General features: G+C 45.2%; 1 protein-coding gene across 5 annotated transcripts in view; it reads left to right on the forward strand.

The window, feature by feature from the left end:
• The window catches only part of ZNF638 (zinc finger protein 638), a 497682-nt gene that overhangs the window by 121321 nt on the left and 354913 nt on the right, over positions 1 to 21448 (forward strand). For all 5 annotated transcript variants that reach the window (XM_029594449.1, XM_029594439.1, XM_029594458.1 and 2 more), the window contains exon 4: positions 10407 to 10445. In XM_029594449.1, coding sequence (XP_029450309.1) covers positions 10407 to 10445 — 39 coding nt within the window. The remainder of the gene's footprint in view (positions 1 to 10406; positions 10446 to 21448) is intronic.

Consider the following 21448-nt stretch of genomic DNA (forward strand, 5'->3'; position numbering starts at 1 on the left):
GGCTACTGCCCTGTAACTACAGTGCGAGATGGCTCTGGGAGAACCAGGGCAAGGCCCTCCCCAGCCAGTACAGGAATCTGGATCCACCGATAGTACCCCAGACCTCTCTATCCCCAGCTCGGCCCTTCCTCAGACGGGTCCCTTGGGGAACGCCGCCAGGTTCAGTATAGAACCAGGAACCTTTTCCTGGGTGGAACTCTTTAAAGGTCTACAAACCTTTGTCCAGATGCAACAGACGCCACTGGTAACACAGCCACAGCCGCTACCAGAGGACCTTAACCTCCCAGGTCCCAGAGACATGCCTCCCCCAGCCAAAAGCCTCTCCTTAGGGGACATGGACACCTCGGAGGAAGATCAAGATTCCCTGGAGGAAGGGGAAATCCCTCCAAGAACAGAACCATACCGAACAATGATGGCTTCTTCTCCAAAGACGAACTACCAGACCTCGAGTCTCTGAGCCTGAAGGAGCTGGCCATCCCAGGCACAAGCACCACAGTGGAGCCAAAGTAACTCTCTTCTAGTCGGGCTCCATCAGGCCTCCTGCCATTTCCCATTTCTGGAAGCCATTCAACAACTGATCGACCTGGAATGAAATGCTCCAGAGGCCAGTTTCAAAAAAGGGCGGGCCCTAAAAGCCCTGTACCCACTGGAACCCTCAACCAAAGAACTCCTGCTATTTCCCAAAGTGGGACGCCATGGTCTGCGCTGTCACAAAGCGCACTACCATTCCAGTCGAGGGAGGAGCGGCACTCAAGATTGCCCAGGACAGACATCAGGAATCTATCCTTAAACAGTCATTTGACGTAGCAGCCATGTCACTACAGATCGCTGCCCGCTGTGCTGTGGTGACACGCGCCTGCTTGTCACTTACCAGGAACGCCACCACGCCTGTCGAAACACTAGAACCAGCAATAAATATCCTTCCTCATGGATGCAACCTCCGACCTGGTGCGCACCTCAGCCAGGGGCGTATCATCCATTGTGGTAGCCAGAAGGCAACTCTGGCTCCGAAGCTGGTCAGCCGACGTGACTTCCAAGACGAAACTCACGAGAATGCCCTTTAAAGGAACCCTCCTCTTCAGAAGCGAACTGGAGAAGATAGCTGACAAATGGGGCGAATCCCCAGCACCTCGTTTACTGGAGGCCAAGAACAAAAGAAAAAATATGTACCAAGTACCCATATTTCGGAACAAACAAAACAAGAAGGGGGCCGGCTCCAGCCCAGGCCCCAACCGCACCCACAATGAGAATCAGCTGACCCATCCACAGGAAGAAGCCATAGGGGGCAGACTTGCCTTATTCAACAGACCTATCTACAGGAAGAAGTCATAGGGGCAGGCTTGCCCTGTTCTACCAAAGATGGGTCGAGATAACATCAGACAAGTGGGTCCTAACCATTCGAGAGGGATACTATCTGGACTTCCACAGCATCCCTCCAGACAAATCTGTGAAATCCCCTTGCCACTCCTCCTCCAAGAGGATGGCAGTGGAAACCACACTGAACAAATTGCTCGCCTTAAAGGCTATAATACCAGTGCCCATGCACCAACAAAATACTGGGCACTATTGCATCTATTTTATCGTCCCCAAGAAAGAGGGAACGTACCGGCCCATTCTGGACCTCAAGTCTGTCAACCGCTACCTGAGGGTACCACACTTCCGCATGGAAACCCTACGCTCGGTCATAAGGGAGTACATTCATAGAATTCCTGACCTCCCTGGATCTGTCAGAAGCCTTTCTGCACATCCCGGTCCATCACGATCATCGGCGCTTCCTACGCTTCACGATCCTGGACCATCACTACCAATTCCGGGCGCTACCCTTCGGGGTAGCTATAGCCCCTCGGGCGTTCACCAAAATCATGGTTGTAGTGGCAGCGACACTGAGGAAAGAAGGAATCCTCGTACATCCATTTCTGGACGATTGGCTGATCAGAGCAAAATATCCAGAGGAAAGTCATCAGGCGACCACCAGAGTCAAGAATGTACTGGAGAACCTCGGGTGGGGTCATCAACACAACCAAGAGCTGCCTGCAGCCCTCCCAATCTCTAAAATACCTGGGAGTCTGGTTCGACACCAAACAAGATCTAATTGCGAAAACTGCTGAGAGGTTCTCGCCCCAAGGTATGGGATTACCTCCAAGTCCTTGGCATCATGACATCAACCCTGGAAGTTGTCCCATGGGCAAGAACTCACATGCGACCGCCACAACGTTCCCTACTGTCATGATGGAACCCAATGTCTCAGGACTACTTCGTCCACCTCCAGCTACTGGAGAAGGTGTGGACCCAGCTCCAATGATGGCTACAAGAAGACCATCTGAGCAAGGAAGTAAGGCTATCCACACTGACCTGGAGCTTGCTCACCATGGATGCGAGTCTACGAGGGTGGGGTGATGGAACATCAAGCGACTAGAAGCCCGGGCAGTCAGACTAGCCTGCCTACGATTCAGGCACAGGCATCGGGGCAAATCTGTCAGTCATGTCAGACAAATGCCACAACAGTTGCCTACATCAACCGCCAGGGAGGAACCAGAAGCCAACAGGTGTCCTTGGAAATAAACCCCCTAATGGCGTGGGTGGAAGCAAACCTAAAAGGGATCTCAGCCGCCTACATCACGGGAAAGGACAACGTCACTGCGGATTACCTCAGCAGAGAGAGTCTAGACCCAGGGGAATGGATGCTGTCGATCACAGCCTTCCAGTCGATATTAAACTGCTGGGGAACACCAGCCATGGATCTTCTGGCAACCCGGACCAATACCCAAGTTCCCAAGTTCTTCAGTTGCAGACTAGAACCACAATCCCAGGGGATTGACGCCCTCGTCCAGTCCTGGCCACAGGAAGACCTGCTATATACCTTTCCTCCATGGCCACTACTGGGCGGAATCATCCGCAAGATAGAACACCACAGGGGGCTAGTACTTCTAGTGGCCAAGAAGGCTGTGCTACGCAGACATGCGAAGACTTCTGACGGGGAGCCCTCTCCCTCTACCTCCACACAGGGATCTGCTTCAGCAAGGCTCGATCTTCGACTAAGACCCAACTCAGTTCTCTCTTACGGTCTGGCCATTGAGAGGATGCGCCTGAACAAGAGCGGTTATTCGGGGGCGGTGATCGACACCTTGCTCCAAGCACGCAAGTTTTCCACATCTCTAACCTGCATACGAATATGGAGAATATTCGAAGCCTGGTGTGAAGACCGTGACATCCTTCCGTGGACAGTCAAAATTCCCACCATCCTGAATTTCTGCAGGACGGCGTACAGAAGGGGTTCTCTCAACTCCATCAAGGTTCAGGTGGCTGCGCTGGCCTGCTTCAGAGCCAAAGTGGACGGCATCAGCCTAGCTTCCTATCTGGACTTCTCCCGCTTCTTGAGAGGGGTCAAGCAGATCCGACCACCCCTGAAGTGGCTGGAACCCCTATGGAACATCAATCTAGTACTAGACTTCTAGCGGGAGCTTCCTTCAGACCTACCCGCGGTCTGTCCCTACGACTTCTAACCTTGAAGACTGCATTCCTAGTGGCAACATGTTCAGCCCGTCTCATCTCTGAACTTCAAGCACTATCCTGTGGAGAACCGTTCTTCAGGTTCACACCGGAATCCATACAGCTACGCACTGTCCCCTCCTTCCTTCCAAAGGTGGTTTCTCCATCTAAACCAAGCCATCTCACTGCCTTCTCCAGACGAGCATAAGGACTTGGAAGAATCTCACCGTCTTCCCCCATCTTAACGTCGGCAGACTCCTAGTACGATACCTGGAACGGTTGGAATCCATACGAAAGACAGACTTCCTATTCGTCCTTCACAGCAGGAAGAAACAAGGGGAAGCAGGCTCGTGGGCAACCATAGCCCGCTGGATCAAAGAAGTAATCAAGGCGGCCTACGTAGAGGTGGGGAAGCCTCCACCTCTACAAGTCAAGGCCCATTCCAGAAGAGCCCAGGCAGTGTCCTGGGTGGAAACAAAGATGCTGTCACCCGCCGAAATTTGTCGGGTGGCGACATGGTCCTCCATCCACACCTTCTGTAGATTTTACCGCATGGATGTTCAGGCCCGGGAGGACACAGCATTCGCAAGGGTAGTACTAAGTGGGCCATGGGCAGCCTCCCGCCCGGTTCAGGAGTAGCTTTTGTACTTCCCATTGGTCCTGAGTCCATCTGATACATGCTAGGAAATGGAGAAATTACTTACCTGATAATTTTGTTTTCCTTAGTGTAGACAAATGGACTCAGTATCCTGTCCACAGTTGCCTCAAAATACGGAAACCTCGGGTGACAATCCCCGAGAGCAAGACTTTATCCCTGGTTAAGACACCCATAGTTACCGGGTGTCTGTGTTTCTCGGTTGAGGGCACTGGTGGTCTCCAGCTAGAGTTCATGTGAACCAGTTCAAGTTAATCAAGTTAACCAAGTTAATCAAATTATCCAAACACACATATATCCACTATTGCTTTTTGAGGAGAATACTGAAGAACAGAGCTTCCTGCACGGGTATATGTAGTGCTGATGTCAGATTGAAATCTGACTCAGTCTCCAACTGCTATCAGGAGCACACTTTACCCATTGGTCCTTAGTCCTTCTGTCTACACTAAGGAAAACTAAATTAACAGGTAAGTAATTTCTCTATTTTTTGGCATTACTAGAATCCACAGTTATGGATGAAACTCATCAGGCCACTTTTAGAGACTTTTTCCTCATTACAGGATCTGGATCTGTTTCGATTTTTTTTTTTTTCATTCAGTTAATATGTTTATGGGTTGTAAAGTTTAAATATTTCCAGACTTAAGTAGGGCTTCACAGGAATACAGGAAGAAATTTTCAGTCATGAAGCAGAATGTAATTTCTTTGGGGGACTAGATTTACTGTTTTCCATACAAATGTTTAATTTCCTTTTCTACCGAGTTTGTTTTCTTATTTTTTAGACTTCTCATATTCGTGGCTTTATTGATTCCAGAATTCTCAGGATAGTTCTTCCATTGCTTAATTTTTTATATATATGTGAGGATAAATTTTCTTTTCCCAAAAATATTTTATTCATCAAATTCAACTGCACATCCACATATTTAAAATCACATCACATTGTTTCCCAAATACAAAATATCAAGAGGCTCTTGCACCTCACTTTTCCCCACAAATGTTCATATCTTCCCGTCCCGCTTTATCTTCAAAGGTAACCACCTTCCTTTTCAACAGCCACATCTGTATCTCAGATTCTCACTGGTAAACACCCCACTTTCTCTTGATCTTCATAAATTAACCCCAACACAGAGCCCTCAATGTTTCACCATCTGCTTGACGAAGGGTCTTTCCTGATTTATGTATATGCTAAGTTTGCTTCTCTGATCAGATTTTTCTCCAAGGACAAACAGGATGGTGGTCCTCACAACTGGGTGACGACTGTTGCCACGTGATTCAGGAGCTTGCGCTTCTTTTTTCTAAAATTGTTTCTGTTGCGTCCAGTGCATCCCATAGGGTCCCTCACCCTCTTGTTCAGATATTGGTAATTTTTTTTTGGGTTATCGCGGTCAATCGCCGACGCACTTACCCCGGAACCTGACGGCCATCAACCACATGTCGCGTTCCTTTCCCGATGGCATCATCCGGCTTCCGCCGGTGCCCCCAGACTTTGTCCATCAAAGACCCCCCCCCCCCATCACGTCTGTCCTTTGGGGGCCTCCCACGATGTCTGTGTTTGATCTTTGTGCCCAGATGACCCCTAAGGGTCGCAGGGCCCACCTGATAAAATGGAAAAATTGTTAGGGGCCAAATGTTCTGAGCCGTCCTCTGCATCAGGGACCTACACCCCGCTCGGTAAGGAGGCCCTGGCTTTGTTGCCACTGGGCTCTCCCCCTCCTGTAGGGCACAGTCCCAAAATTGACACAGGAAGCCACCTGTTAGTCTCATCCTGCTCTTGGTTGGCTCCTTGATATCTCCATCAGCTTTGGGGAAGGATCGTGGGGATCGCTGAGAAGTCCAGGAAGCGTAAACATTGATCCCCCTCTTCTTCCAAGCCAGACTGTGAGAAGACATCAACCTCTGTGCCTCCCACGAAGCAGTTGAGGGTCGAGGACTTTATCCCCTCCGACCCACACTGGGGCCTCCAGGCGGCCTGCACCTGTGGGAGGGATCAGTTCCCTGAATCTACCGGCTCCTCCTCAACCCGTGTTCTCAAGGGCATTCGAGGAGGAGCTAGAAAGGCACGTGCGGATGGTGGTCGGCTGAGCCCTGCAGGGTCTCGAGCCTCCAGTTCCCGGGGTACCACCTACGCCGCAGGAGCCTGCTCCGCCGGTGCTTGTATCATTGCTGGAATGGTTCGATATGCCGCTTGGTATTTCACCCACGCAGCCACAAGTCCCTCAGAAGCCCCTGGGTACACTGCCATCGCCACCGGCCCCATACCGGTGAGTGACTCCTCAGAGGAGGACAAGCCATTGGGCTCAATAGCAGGCCGGAGGCTCACAGTGTCTCTTCACCGTCCAGCTCTCCCAGGGCACTCTGGTTCGATTACACCGAATTCCTCTATGCTGACGGTGCCTCCCTCAATGCTGTCAAGAACCGGGCCATGCATTCAAGTGAGCCTTCATCCTCCTGCATCCCCAGAGGGTCCCAGCGAGGGGCTGAGGGTGCACACTCATGCTTTGGCCCTGCCGGGGCGTGAACAGAAAGGTCTAAATGTCTTGGGCCGCTGAGTGTGTTAGAGCACCATGCTCATTACCCACATAGCTTGCTATTAGCTTTACATGGGGCAGTGTTCTCGGAATTTGTGGAAGCAGGCCCTGGAATTCAGTGAGCGCCTGCCTCAACAGTTCCAGGAGTGTTTTCAGGCTGTCGTCCAGCAGAGCCTGGAGTGTGATAAACATGAGGTCTGAGCAGCTTATGATGTGTTTGAAACAGCTGTGCGATCTACTGCAGCAGGCATTGGGTCCCTGCGAACAGCTTGGTTACAGGCCTCTGACCTACGTCCAGAGATCCAGGACTGTCTAGCTGTCCTGCCCTGTAAAGGGGAGAACCTGTTTGGTGACAGGATTAAAGAGGTGGTAGCTCAGTGAAGGACTATCAGAAGACCCTTCAACAATTGTCGGCTAGTACTTCTGACACCCAGCCCACCAAAAAATCCGCACAGCAATATCCAAAGCGGCCTTCCTACTAGCCTCGCAGGTATTACCCTCACGCTGCAAGGTCTAGGCCTCAGAGACCTATTGTAAAGACCAGACTAAGGCTGTCTAGGCCCCCTCGTGTGTTCTCAGCTCCACCGCAGAATACTGCCATGGGAATTTGACTGGCGGCGAGAGAGTATGAGCCAACCATGGGACCTTGGCCTCCTGGTTAGGGGTCGTCTTCAACTTTTTGCAGAGCATTGGATTTTTATATACCCGTTGTTTTTTTTTACTGGGATGTAGTCAAAACGGTTTACAAGGTGAACATACATATTAAAAACAAAATAAAATACTAAATACAGACAAAGGTGTGTAATACAAGAAAATAAAATGTTTGAGTTAAATTAAAATCATGAGAATAGTTAAAATCGAGGAGAAAAGAGTTAGATTCCAACTGGATTGTCAAAAACAGACATGTGGTAAGGATATAGAAGGAGGTCTCTGGTCTGATGTGCTCACCAGCGTTACCGGCTTCATTTCCAGCGACTTCCATCCCACTCCCCTCTGTCTCCCAAGTGGGGAACAGCAAGGGACGATCTAATTCTTCGAATGGAGCTCTTCTCACTCGTTCAGTTGAGCCTGTGCTGGCCGCACAACAGGGCCAGAGGGTTGTACTCCGGGTATTTCCTCATTGCCAAAACAGGCGACCTCCGGCCCATACTGGACCTCAGAGCTCTAAACCACTTCTTGGTGAAGGAGAAATTCAAGGTAGTCTCGTTGGGCACCCTAATTCCCCTTCTAGAATGGGGGAGACTGGCTCTGCTCCCTCGACTGGTACGCCAATCTTCCATGGGGATGGGCAGGCAGTACCTCAGATTTCTGGTCGGCAGACAACACTATCCGTACAAAGTCCTGCCCTTCGGCCTGGCATCTGCACCCCGGGTTTTTACCAAATGTTTGGCAGCTGTCTGTGCCCATCTTCGAAGGCAAGGATTTCATGTATTCCCTTAACGACTGGCTCATCAAGGGCAGCTCTCACCAAGAGGCTCAGACTGCCATGCGCCTCAGGATCAACACACTGGAGACGCTGGGATTTCTGATCAACTATCCCAAATCCCAATCTTCAGCTGGACATGCAACTGGACTTCATTGCGGCACACCTGGACAACGTCCAGAACAAGGCCTACCTACCTCAGGATAGGGAGATGACCTTAGCGGCTCTTGCCCATCATGTTTCTGGTCGCAATTAGGTTTCTGCTCACTATTTGCTCCAGCCGCTGGACCATATGGTGGTAATGGTGCATGTCACCCCGTTTGCTCAGCTACACATGCGCCATGCACAATGGACACTGTGCTCTGTGGTGACAGGCGTTCAAGGACCTGCACATTGTATCCAGGTCATGAACGAATTATGGCGCTCCCTTCTTTAGTGGTCAGTCCCCGCCAATCTGGTGTGGGGCTTTCCATTTTCGGAAGCTCTTCTCCCAAGCCACACTCACCACAGACGTTTCTCAGACCCCTGTTTGAATCATTACGATCTTGTGACCCAAAGTACCTTTCTTGGAAAGTGCTTTTCTTAGTGGCAGTCACATCGGCTCGCAGGGTAGGTGAACTGCAGGCGCTGGTGTCGTACCGGCCTTACACTAAGTTCTGTCATGACAGGGTGCTCCTGTGTACAAACCCAAAGTTCCTACCCAAAGTGGTTTCGGAGTTCCACCTCAACCAGTCAGTCGTAATACCGTCATTTTTCCCAAGGCCTCATGCACACCGCGGGGAACGTGCTCTCCACATCTTGGACTGTAAGAGGGCGCTTGTCTTCTACCTGGAACGGACAGCATCCCATCGCACCTCCACTCAGCTGTTCGTTTCGTTTGACAGGAACAGATTGGGTGTCAATGTCTCCAAACAGTTTCTGTCCCACTGGCTAGCCAATTGCATTACTTTCTGCTATACGCAGGCGGGTCTGCAACTTGATGACCATGTTGGGTTCAGTGATGCACTTGAGGGCAGTTCCCATCCATAAAATCTGCAGCGCGGCAACCTGGCGTTCTCTCCGCACCTTTGCCTCTCATTACTGCCTGGACAAGGACCGTTGACAGGACTTTTGTTTCCGGCAATCTGTCCTCCGGAACCTCTTCCAGCCATGAACACCCAATGGTCCCGCTGCGTTCCCTTTCTTGGGTGCTGGCCTGCTCCTCTGATTGCTGCAGTTGTTGTGCATGTTGGCACCTGTTCCTTGCGCACGTTCGGAGAGGCCTGGAGCTACTTAATCACCCAGTTGTGAGGACTACCATCCTGCTTGTCCTTGAAGAAAGCAGAGTTGCTTACCTGTAACAGGTGTTCTCAGAGGACAGCAGGATGATAGTCCTCGCAGAACCCACCCGCCTCCCCACAGAGTTGGGTTTTTGTCTTGTATTTGTTTCACTTTTCATGAACTCTATATTATAAGACCGAAGAAGGACCCTCGCATGAATGCGTGGTTAGCAGCATGCTGGGCATGCTCATTGTGCCTAGTCAAAGTTTCTAGAAACTTAAACAAATTTTTCTGTAACGGGCTCCATCCGGTGATGTCACTCGGTTGTGAGGACTAACATCCTGCTGTCCTTGGAGAACACCTGTTACAGGTAAGCAACTTTGCTTTCCTTTTTGCATTCTATGTGTATCTCCTTAATTTTCCCTTGGGTCTTCCCATTCTTGTGCACTATATATCTCAATTTTTGTGTTTGAATTGTTTTTCTTAATTTATATTGGATTGCCTTTTCTGTACACGTTCTTGTATTTATATTTTCAAAATATAAATGAACATAATGTGTATTTAAATTAGTTCACACAAAATCACATTGCCTGTCATGTCCTCTATAGTTGATATATCACGTCAAACTTCCTTGGATAATTTTTTTTTTAACCGTATCGTAAAGTTCACGTCTCACTTTTTAAGCGCACTTCTAATTTTGTGACAGTACACAAGATTTTAACATGCAGGGAATTGATATGGTTGTGGTTAACAAATATGAATATTTAACTTGGGATGTTTGCAATATGTAAAATATTTCCCCACAGCTAAAATAACCCATTGAGATTTTTTTTGCAATTATACTCGAGCATTCATGTCTGTTTTGGAATTTATATTGTTTTGCAGCAATACTGAATTTAGAATTATTGTAAATATGCTTTTAATAACATGAATATTTTAAAATTGCTCTATTTCTATGGAATTATTTCTTAGAATGAATAAAAAAGGATACTGTATTTATGATCAAGATTCATGGCTGGAACTAATGATCCTTTTTTTTTTTTTTTTAAAACAGATATCCTGACTGGAACCCACAGGTCCTCGCTACATTAAGGTAAGTTCTTGCAAGGGACTTAATAAATGCTTTGTGTTACCTGATGAATATAGATTAGTTAAATTTACAGTTAAGTTACTGATTGTTACTTTGTCAAGTTGAGTACATTTGTGAGTTAGACAAATTGTATTAAAACTCTATCTCTGTGGTGATAATACTTAATGATTATTTCAGAGGTTTCTATAATAGGCAGGTTTTCCTTTTCTTACTTATGAAGTCAGTTTTGTAAATTCTACAGGAGAAAGTATAGAAACATCAAACACATTGGATGCAAGAATAATAAGACATTGATAACAATATAATGAAAGATGTATATAATAGGTAGCTGATCCCTTCTTTGTATACTGAGATTAGCATGTGAACTGATTGTAGGCTTAAATTTTGCTTTGTATTCACAAGACATAGTTTATTGCAGTGGTTCTCAACCTTTTTCCTATCGTGACACACCTGACAGACCATGCTCACATGCGTGAAACACTGCTCATTACACTTCACGGCAGAAATAAACAAAGGTCCAGTATTAATTTTTATTGTTAAGAATGACACAAGGGACATTTCTGTCTGAACAAATTGCATAAATAGTAAACATCCCATACCAAAACACCAGTTTCCAGCACTCAAGCAAGTAACCACCTTACCTAATAAAAGGCAACCCAGAAAATATTACACCAGGCCTTAAGACACCAATACAAATCCTATTAGGAAAACAGACCAAGCCAGGCTGCTATAGAGCCCTACACAGAAACTACACGCCAGCAGAATACCTCATCTCACAATCACATATACAGACCCTCACCTAACAAAGAATAAAGAGACCATAAAGCATAACTAGAAACATGCAAACAAAAACTGAATTGGAAACCGCAATAAGCCAGAGACACTATATGCAGCGTAACAAAGGGAAAAGAAGAAACTTCACCCGTCCTCAAAACAAATCAAGAAATATAAAATCAATAGCAGTAAAACCATACTAACAGAACAGATTTCAAAATAGCTGATGATTGGAATATCCAATAATTAAAAACATATCAAAAATTTCTAGATACCAATAAAATATTTCAAAATAGCAGACAGACAAGACCCAGTAATGAAAAATAAGGATAAAAAATGCTTTGGTCTGCATGCCTGGAAATGTTTGATATCCAGGTGCCCTGAGATTGTTTATAATTCTCAGGAGGAGGGATGGTTTGCTTGCAACTTTCTCATCTCTCTCGGTCACACACAAGCTCTCACTCTCACGCTGGCTCTCAGTCTCACACACACACACACGCTCTCTCTCACGTACATAGGCTCTCAATTCCACACATATTCACATTTTTTTCTCTCACTTATATAGGCTCTTAATCATACATTTACACACATGCTGTCTTTCTCACACACTCATTTACACAGTTACACACATACTCTCACAAATAGGTTTTCAATGACACACGCTTGCTCACTCTTTCTCTGTCTCCTTCCCCCCCCACCCACCCACCGAACTAGTGGCAGCAGCAGCCGCCTCCGCTTCTGGCCCTCGCGACCTCGAGAAAGGAGTCACATCCGCAGCGGGGGATGACGGTGCTCCACTTTTTTGCTCCGCGCCATGCTGCTCTTCTTCGGGCTGATGCTGCACACACTAGCATGGTCTCTTCTTTCCGCATGTGTGGAATCTACATATCTATTCCGGGCTGCGGGGGGTGGGCAGAAGAGACCATGTTGCCACTGACACCAGCTCTCCTGCCACGTTCCTCCCAGGCGGAGAATGAGTTCCTGTTTCGTGGGGGCAGGGGGAGTATCTGGGTGGGTGGGGGACCGGGAATTGTGGCAAGACACTTTTGTATGCTTGGTGACACACTAGTTGAGAACAGCTGGTTTAGTGACATAAGTGAGTGGTATTTTGTATTCGCTTGGTCTTTAGTTTTGTTTCTACTTGCATTATTTCACTTTAAATGCCATTAAATTGTTTTTGCTTGGCAATTTTTTAATGACTAAAAATGAGCCCTTCACTTTGTTCATTTGCCAATTTATTTTTAAAATTTTTAAAATTTCCATTCCCATCTACCTTATAAATGGGCTCTGACCGGCCCGCAAATGCGCAGTAGAGAGCAGCTCTACCGCGCATGTGCGGGCGAGCACGTTGGTCAGTGAATATTAAATGCAAATCGTGTGAATTTCATTGTCCAAAAATATATATCTTAGGTAATCATGCTGAGTCATGTATAGTGTCACCTACTGCTGTGTTAAAAACTTCAGCTCTAGAATTCCAAGATTCTGCACCAGTAACTGTTCTTTCAGATGGTGGAAATGCAGGATTTTGTTTTCTCTTTTGCTTCTTTATAAGTAAGCAAAGAAACTTTTTTGTGAATTTCCACTTCGTTCCTTTTCTCATTGTGATAATCTGTGGATTGTCGTTCCTCTTTCATTGAAGCAAATCAAGGATGCTAGTCAATATTTTCTTTTTTAATAGTTTATTTGCCTTGAAAATTTTTAATCCAGTTTCTGTTTGAGGTATTATTGAAATAGTCAAAAACATCTTCATGGATTTTTCCTGTTGTCAGTGTAAAATGTCAGTTACTGGATACAATGCTTGAGGATGTTACCTTGAGGTAAAGTTACCTTGATGTTACCTTGAGCCTATAGAAAAGGTTGTTTGCTTATCTGGCCAATATGGCAATGCAATGGCCTAGAATTCTTTGTGAAGATTCCAGGGTCTTGGAAACAATCTTATATTGAAGCAGTCAGTTTTTTCAGCATGAGATGTGAGTTAGATGTATGGTACTATTATACTTTAAAAAGTTATCTTGCTTAAAGGGCTCAAAACATTTGAGAGGTAAATTGAAATAAAAAAAATGTTGAGGCACCTAATGATGCATTCATCTCTGACAGAAGGTGCAGACATGGTGAAAATTTTCATTTTGCGTAGCATGTGAACGGGGAACACATTTTGCCCTCTGTCAAACTCAAGTCATCTTGCATGTACTTCAAGTAGAGAATGACCCAGTTTTCTGGAGGTCTCCTGTTCAAGAACACATTTGTGCCCATGAAGCAGGCTCAGTCAGTCTCTTCTGGAGCAGAGGATCCCAGATCTGCGCTTGGGACCCCCAGCCAGTTAAGTTTTCAGGATATTCACAATGAATATGCATGAGAGAATATTTGCCTGCTATAGAGGCACTGCATGCAAATTTTATCTCATGCATATTCATTATGGATATCCTGAAAACCTGACTGGCTGGGGTTCTTGTACTACAGATTTGGCAACCTCTGTTCTAGAGGATTCTCATGAAAACGTTTACTGGATTTTTAGTTAAAACTGTATATTTGATGCAGTTTTATTATTCAATCTCTGCATCAGTATTTCTCAGCTGTCTACTGCATGCAGACCTCTCAGGCATATTCATTTTGAGTATATCTTGAAAACCAGCCTGCTAGAGTACTCCAGGACCAGCTTGGGAAACAGTACTCTTATAATTGCTTGCAAGCTTTGTTTTCAGGTTTATTTTTTTTAATTTTTATTTATACATTTCTAAAATACTCAAAATATAAGCATACGTTTGTAGAAAAAAATGAAATTGTGTATTATACAGAAGAATTAAGAAAGCTTTAAACTACCCTTATACAAGTCCAGAACATAAAGCCCATAGAACTTAGAGCAAACGCAAAAGAAAAGTTCACAATGAAAAATAATAATAATGATAGCAAATCTGCTAAATTAAATGGGCTCTGGAGTAGAAGTGGGAGTCTGTGCTAAATTACTATCTAACAATTTCTTCAGTTGGTCGGACTCAAAAAAATTTTTTTTTTTAATAATCAATTTTAATTACACATTTGGGAGGATAATGAAGAAAAAATTCCCCACCTAAACTCACAACAGTATTTCTGTAATGAAAAAAAACTTGCATCTAATCTCTCTGCCTAGAAACATCTGGAAATTTCCAGATTTTTTTTGCCCCATAAAGAGAGAGCATCCTTATTTGAGAAAAATAATCTCATAATCAATGTCTTATCACTGTCAGTGGAGCAAGAAATCAGGAAAGTAGCACAATCATTGACCTAACTCATTGGATTGTTCAAGTAAACTAGTTAAATTGAAAGAACCTGTCTGATCAGAAATAGTAACAGCAGCATGCCTAGAAACACTATTTGATACATAAGCTTTTAAGGACACTAGGAAACGGATCATCAGCAAGACCTAAAATTTTCCTCATATACTTCATTAATTGTTGTGAAGTACGGGAAATTCAAAAGGCACAAATTATAACCTAGAGATCTATTTTCTAAGAGCTGTCTCTTTGAATATTGGTACAATTCAGAATAGTAGCTGCTTTAAAATTCTGGATAGACAGATCTTTAACTTCCAACATGTTTATTCTTTCTTCATGGCCAGATGGAATTTTGAATATACATCTGCTCTTTAATAGTGTTCATGGATGAAAAAGTAATGTAATCTTTTGCTGATAGTTATTTCCAATAAAATAGCTTGCCAGATGTCTTCAAAGCCTATAATAGGGCATTGCACCCATGCGGTCTGTGTTGAACAGTCTGCTGAACCCCCCCCCCCCCCCAATGGTTGTTTCCCAGTACCTGAAGTAACTCCTTGCACCTTCAAGTAATTTTCTGGTAGGCCACAGTCCGAAATCACCTGTAAGCCTGGAACAGGTGGAGATATGCAATTCTCGGGACTAAGATGTACCTGAGTGATCCTGAGCTGGAAACTTAGGAAAATTGAGGAATAGTTTGCTATGTAGGAGGGCAAGAAGAAGAGAACCTCTGTACTCGACCTCTCTGCTTAACCATAATGAGTAAAGTAAAGTAGCTGTCCTGAAAAAAGAAAAAGCTCTGCGCCGGAGTCCATATCGGGCCAAAGGGGCCCCATCCTAGATCTCAAGGGAGTCAACAGTCATATGGCCAAGGAGTTGCTGACAGAACCTGTCCAGTCTTTTTCCTACAGAAGACCCTGAAGAAAAGAGGAAAACTGTTGCTTGCTGTAAACAAGAAGGCACATCCACAATACTATATGTTCAGCTATTAGAATCAAAGTCCAACTACTGCACAAGAATTTGGCTGATCTATGCTCATAAGATCCCTATGCTCATAGAGCCAGGATGCTTGACATTATTGGTGGGGATCTTTTTAAAAATGCTTTGTCTCTGGCACACCTAGCAGATTGAGAATTTCTTGCTCAGATATTTTCTTACCTGTGGGAGGAAGCCAACATTTTTCTGTCATAAGCAGGCTGAATTATCCATTATATGTGTGTGATGTCTGGCCCTGAACAGTCTTCTCTCTCCAAGCTTGTGGAGCTTTAATCTCTACTGATTATGTGTGAGTTCCCACACAGGTGTTTTTTCATTGAGCCTCTTCATTTTTTTGTCTGAACTGAAGCATGGATGTGTACTTGTTCTTAATTCTCATTTTTTCTTTTTCTTGGCTTTTTGCCTTCTCTCTCTTGCCATGCTGTCTTAGGCAGCCCTCTAAAAGCCCTTTTAAGTGCTCTACAAAAATAAAAGCAGACTGCTGAGAACAAATTCAGGTAGGCTTTAAAAGTTATTCCTGTGCACAGATAATGTCCATCACTGGCTGCCAGGTTTGCAATCAGTGACTGGGACCTGGCCATGACCAGCCGAACTGCCCTTATTGTTGTTGCATGTCCCGTTTGCCTAGTGCTTGAGGGCATTGAAATTTGAGTGTTTGCTTCAAGCCTAGAGCAGTGGCAGATCTTCTTCTTGGAGCTCCTCCTCTGGCCTACAGAGTGCATCCAAGATTTCCCTCTATGGTACTTCTTGCTTCGGGGTCAAGCACAGAAGCTCCTTGTGCATCGATTTCCAAGTGCCATCATTCTGGTGAGAGTCCACATGCATCAAAGACACAAACGTGGTCAGCGCAGGAAGCATTGGAAACCACCTCTATGCACGGGCATCGGTAAAGGAGAACTTGAAGCGCCCAAAACACTCCGGACTGATACACTCAACACGTGCTGTGTCAAAGCCTAACGCGCCTGGAGCATTTAAGCATGATACATTAAATTGAACCTTCGAGCACCAGATGCACAAATGCATTGTACAGCGGACAATGTACCTGAAGCGTCTGTCATCTATGCACCCATTGCAGTTTTCCATCCACTGCCCATTAGTCTAGGGACAAGAAGTGTGCCTCTTCTTCTGGCACTTTCTCCCATCATTCCCAGTATTAGACTTCTGCCCCATTGGCACACAGACCCAGATCTCATCTATTTTCTAGCTCTCATTGGAGAAGTCCCGTAAAAAAAGAAAAATAGCCTATTAGCTCTCATGGGTATTAACCACTAACATCAGAGGAAACAGTGGCACAAATCGCTTCCTTTTGAAGTTGTTTTTTTTTTTTTTTTTGACAGTCTGCCTGCTCAACAGGAAATGGAGACCCTTCATTCCCCACTTCAATCGGAGGAAGATTGTTCTTATCACTCTGACCACGCTCCTTCCATTTCAAAACTGGGCTTCAGTCTGAAGGGCTCCTACAGTTCTCCAGTCCTGCCAGTATTATCACCCTGCTGAGCCCCCACCTTCATCAGGGAGCTCAACAGGCATCCCTTCAGACCCTTCAGAAGAGATGGCTCAACTAAGACCACTTCCAGAGGACCTAACTTATTCCAAGTGTTTAGAAAAAGTGGGACCCTACTAAAAATTGAAACTAGGAAGGTGCCCAATCACAGGGCTGAGACTATGGGCATATTGAAAATTTTGGAGGTACTGTCGGAGTCTACAGTTCTCCCTTCACATTCATTACTGGACTCTGTGATAGGGTATGGGACTCCCCTAATTCTAGACCCAAAACGCCACAGAGCAAAAGTGCTGCACTTCAATAATATCCAGACAAAAAAGTGCAGAAAAGATTTAGTCCAAACCACAAGGTAGTTCAAAAGCTCTACAGAGCAGGATAACTTTTATTCATTTTTAAACGGCAACTCCACTGACTTAAAATCGCACCAATTTAGAACGCGTCCCCCGACACGGTCCCGTGTTTCGCCTAGGGCTGCATCGGGAGGGAGCAACAGTTTTTTCACAAGACACTGTAAATAAACATATATTGGTTAGGACATAGAACTGCAAAATGCCGACATAAGTAATCTAGTACAATTTCATCACATACCTGAATGCGAGACAGTTTCAAAATTGGCAGGGAGCGCGTCCATCTTAAATGCAGACAGGCATTTAAACCTACCGGAGTTGGCGCGAAACTCAGGTTGACAGGTCACATGGTCATACGGGGCCAATCACAGCGGTCCCCGTTCCTGAGGCGCAACTAGCAGTGCAAGCAGCAAGTCATTTTGGTGACCCCACACAACTTATGTAAATAAATGCCATTCGAGTTCTCGGTTTAACCCCTAATTCTGTAATCACTGTCTAGGAAAGTTGACCTCAAATACAAGATGCAGAAATCCACCCACTGTAGCATGGTTCAGATTCCGTGTAACTCCTGTAGTGGTAGAATCTGCTGTGAAAAAGGCGAAGAAAATGAGGCTGCATTCCAATACGCCTCCTGGAAAAGATGGCAAGTTGCTAGATAAATTTGGCAGATATTTCAGAACTCCATGCTCAGTGCTCAGATTCGCTAACATCAATTTTATATAAAGCAATATTTGTATGAATGTGCAGAACCTGACACCCTTTACCTCAAAAGAACAAGGAGATATGGAGAAACATCAGCCATTTGCAGTCTTACAAGGCGGCCTGTATCACCTGCTGAGAACAACCTATTTAGGGGTTCGATACGTAGGCCAGATCTTCAGCAGCTTCTATAGTGGCCAGACATCTAGCATGGTTCCATTCAAGTGCAATATGAGAAGATGTGCATGATAAGTTAGAAAACTTGCCATATAAGGGTGACAACCTCTTTGGTGAGAAACTTAGGGAGACTGTCTCTCAAATCAAAGAGCAAAATATAGCATAGAAAATATTTTTCAAATTACAGAACAAGCTTCTACCCACATAGACCATATAGGGGCCATCAGACTTAATATCAACCCTACTGATGGTCAACAGCAGCAGCAGAGGGACCCACCCAAGGAAATTGGGTGGGTCAACAGCAGCAGCAGAGGGACCCACCCAAGGAAATTGAAGGTATGGATAATGACTAGAGCCTGAGTTCACTCACTGTTCTGGCCGACGTGACTACCACCAGGAAAGGTACTTTCCAAGTGACACAACAGTCACAGTCCCAGAAATAGAGTTTTTAAGACCCAGCCACAAGACTCACATTCGGGGACAGAATTTCATCCTTCTCCCATGTTTGGTCAAAGATAACTGATCAATGGGTTCTAAATATAGTTTTCCAAGGTTACAGGGTACAGTTCACTCATGTACCCCTGTTACCACCCTTAGTATCCTGCACGAGCAGACAATCTCACATTCTGTTATTTCATCAGGAAGCGAGAATTCTGTTGGACCAACAAGCTATCCGCTGTCTTTCTCCTTCCCGGGTTGGCAAAAGCTACTATTCCCAATACTTCCTTATTCCCAAGAAATCGGAAGGTTGCCGACCAATCCTAGACTTCACATTTTCTCAACAGCTTCGTTAGGAGACATTCAAAATGAGCTCTTTGAAGTCATTTCTCCCCTTTTTACATCCTGACTGCATGTGCGCCTTGGACCAGAAGGATGCCTACACTCACATTCCTATCTACAGAGCCTATGGGCAGTACCTTTGCTTCCAAATTGGGGACCCGCATTACCAGTACAAAAATCATGAGAGGTCTAGATCGGGTAAATGTGAATTGGTTTTTTACTCTTTTGGATAATAGAAGGTCTAGGAGGGCGCTCCATAAAGTTAGCAAGTAGCACATTTAAGACTAATCTGAGAGAATTCTTTTCACTCAATGCACAATTAAGCTCTGGAATTTATCAGAGGAAGTGGTTAGTGCAGTTAGTATAGCTGGGTTTAAAAAAGGTTTGGATAAGTTCATGGAGGAAAAATGCATTAACTGCTATTAGTCAAGTTGTCTTAGAGAATAGCCACTGCTATTACTGGCATAAGTAACATGGGATCTACTTTGTGTTTGGGTACTTGCCAGGTACATTTAACCTGGATTGGCCACTGTTAGAAACAGGATACTGGGCTTGATGGACCCTTCATCTGACCCAGTATAGCAATTTCTTATGCTCCCTTTTGGACTCATCTGCCCCGAGAATGTTCACAAAATGCCTTGCGGTAGTTCACTTACAGAAACGGGATCCGTATATTCCCATACCTCAACACCTGGCTGATTGTGTCTCCAAATCCAGACACACTACAGGATCTCCTAAAGGAGACAATTCTATGCTTAGACTTGGTTGGATTATAAATTACGAGATATCCCTGCTTCACCTGACTCAGACTATTCAGTTCATAGGAGCAAAATCCACTCCCGATTATGCAGGGCATTTGTACCTCAAGACAGTGCTCAGACCCTGCACGCTGAATGCCAAATTCTTTTAAAGCAGTAAATAACTGCGGTGCGCAGAGTAATTGTTTTATTGAGGCATATGGCAGCAGCAATTCATGTCGTCCTTCATACTTCACATGAGGTGATTGCAATGGGGATTAAAGTTCCAATGGAATCAGTGAAGCCAGTTTATATAAAAAAACAAAAGAATTCGACTCTCAATCTCAACAAAGAAAGATTTGAGGTGGATGCTGAAAACTTCGGTATTATCCAAGGGAGCAGAGTTCAGAAATTCTCCTCAGTTATTACAACACATGCATCAGAGAAGGGATGGGGAGCCCTCCTACCTCATTGGAGAACCCAAGGCTTATGGATGCTAGCAGAAAGCCACCTAGAGATAAATCTCCTGGAGCTAAGTGCCCTAAAACGTGCAAGTCATACATTCCAGTCAACCATTCGGGGGACATCTGTACTGATCTGCACAGACAAGTAGCAATGTTCTACATAAAGGAGGAGGGTCAGGTTCCAGGACTCTCTCTGCAAAGAAGCTGTACAGATCTGCGAGTGGTGGAACAAAACGGTATATTTCTCCAAGCATTTTACCTACCGGGATTAGCGGACACCAAAGCAGACAAACTCAGCAGAATTTTGATCCTCATGAACGTTCTCTAGACCAGAGGATAGATGATCTATTGAATCGCTGGGGAACGCCTTGCGTGGATCTCAACATGAAGGTAGAGACCTTCAGTTCAAATCTCCCCAGCAATTGCAGAATATCCCAGGATGTGTTTCTAATTCCTTGGTCAGAAGGCCTATTCTACGTCTATCCTCCAATTCTGCTCTTATCTTGACCCATACATAAATGTGTAACGGACAGAGCAGAAATGATACCAGCTCCGGCATGGTCGAGACAACGATGGTTCGCTTATCTAATACAACTTTCAATCAGACGCCACTATTTCTAGGAAACAGCGCAAGAATTCAAACCCAGGATGGTGGGATACTCATCCGCCTGATGCACTCCTCCCTTCAACGCACAGCATGGAGATTAAGCGGGAGGTATTAGGATATCTCCAACTGCCACCACAAATCATAGATAGCAGCCAGAAAACCGTCCACAAGAAGGAACTACTCCTTTAGATGGAAGAGATACTCTAATTGGTGTGTCCAGCGGAGCATTGATTTCTTCACTTGCTCCCCAGAAACTTTGCTGATATACCTACACCCCTTTTTCTACCTCGGGTTTAATGGTGACTTCAATCCGAGTTCACCTAAGCGCTGTAGCAGCTTATCACTTCATGGATGAAGGTTACTCACTCTTCTCATCCATTAATTTCAAAATTTATAAGGATTAGTACATATTCACTCCTTCCCCCACCCCCCAATACAGAAACCTCCAGTACCATGGGACGTAAATGTTGTCCTGGATAGCTTAATGAGGGCTGCCTTTGAGCCCATGGAGTATTCACCTTTGAAACACGTCACTTGGAAAGTACCTTTCCTGGTGGTAGTCACGTCGGCCAGAACAGTGAGTGAACTCAGGCTCTAGTCATTATCCATACCTTCAATTTCATCATGACAAGGTCCTACTGACGACACACCCATCTTATTTTTTCACCAAAAA

Source organism: Rhinatrema bivittatum, chromosome 1, assembly GCF_901001135.1.
Source record: "Rhinatrema bivittatum chromosome 1, aRhiBiv1.1, whole genome shotgun sequence".
Classification (NCBI taxonomy): Eukaryota; Metazoa; Chordata; class Amphibia; order Gymnophiona; family Rhinatrematidae; genus Rhinatrema; species Rhinatrema bivittatum.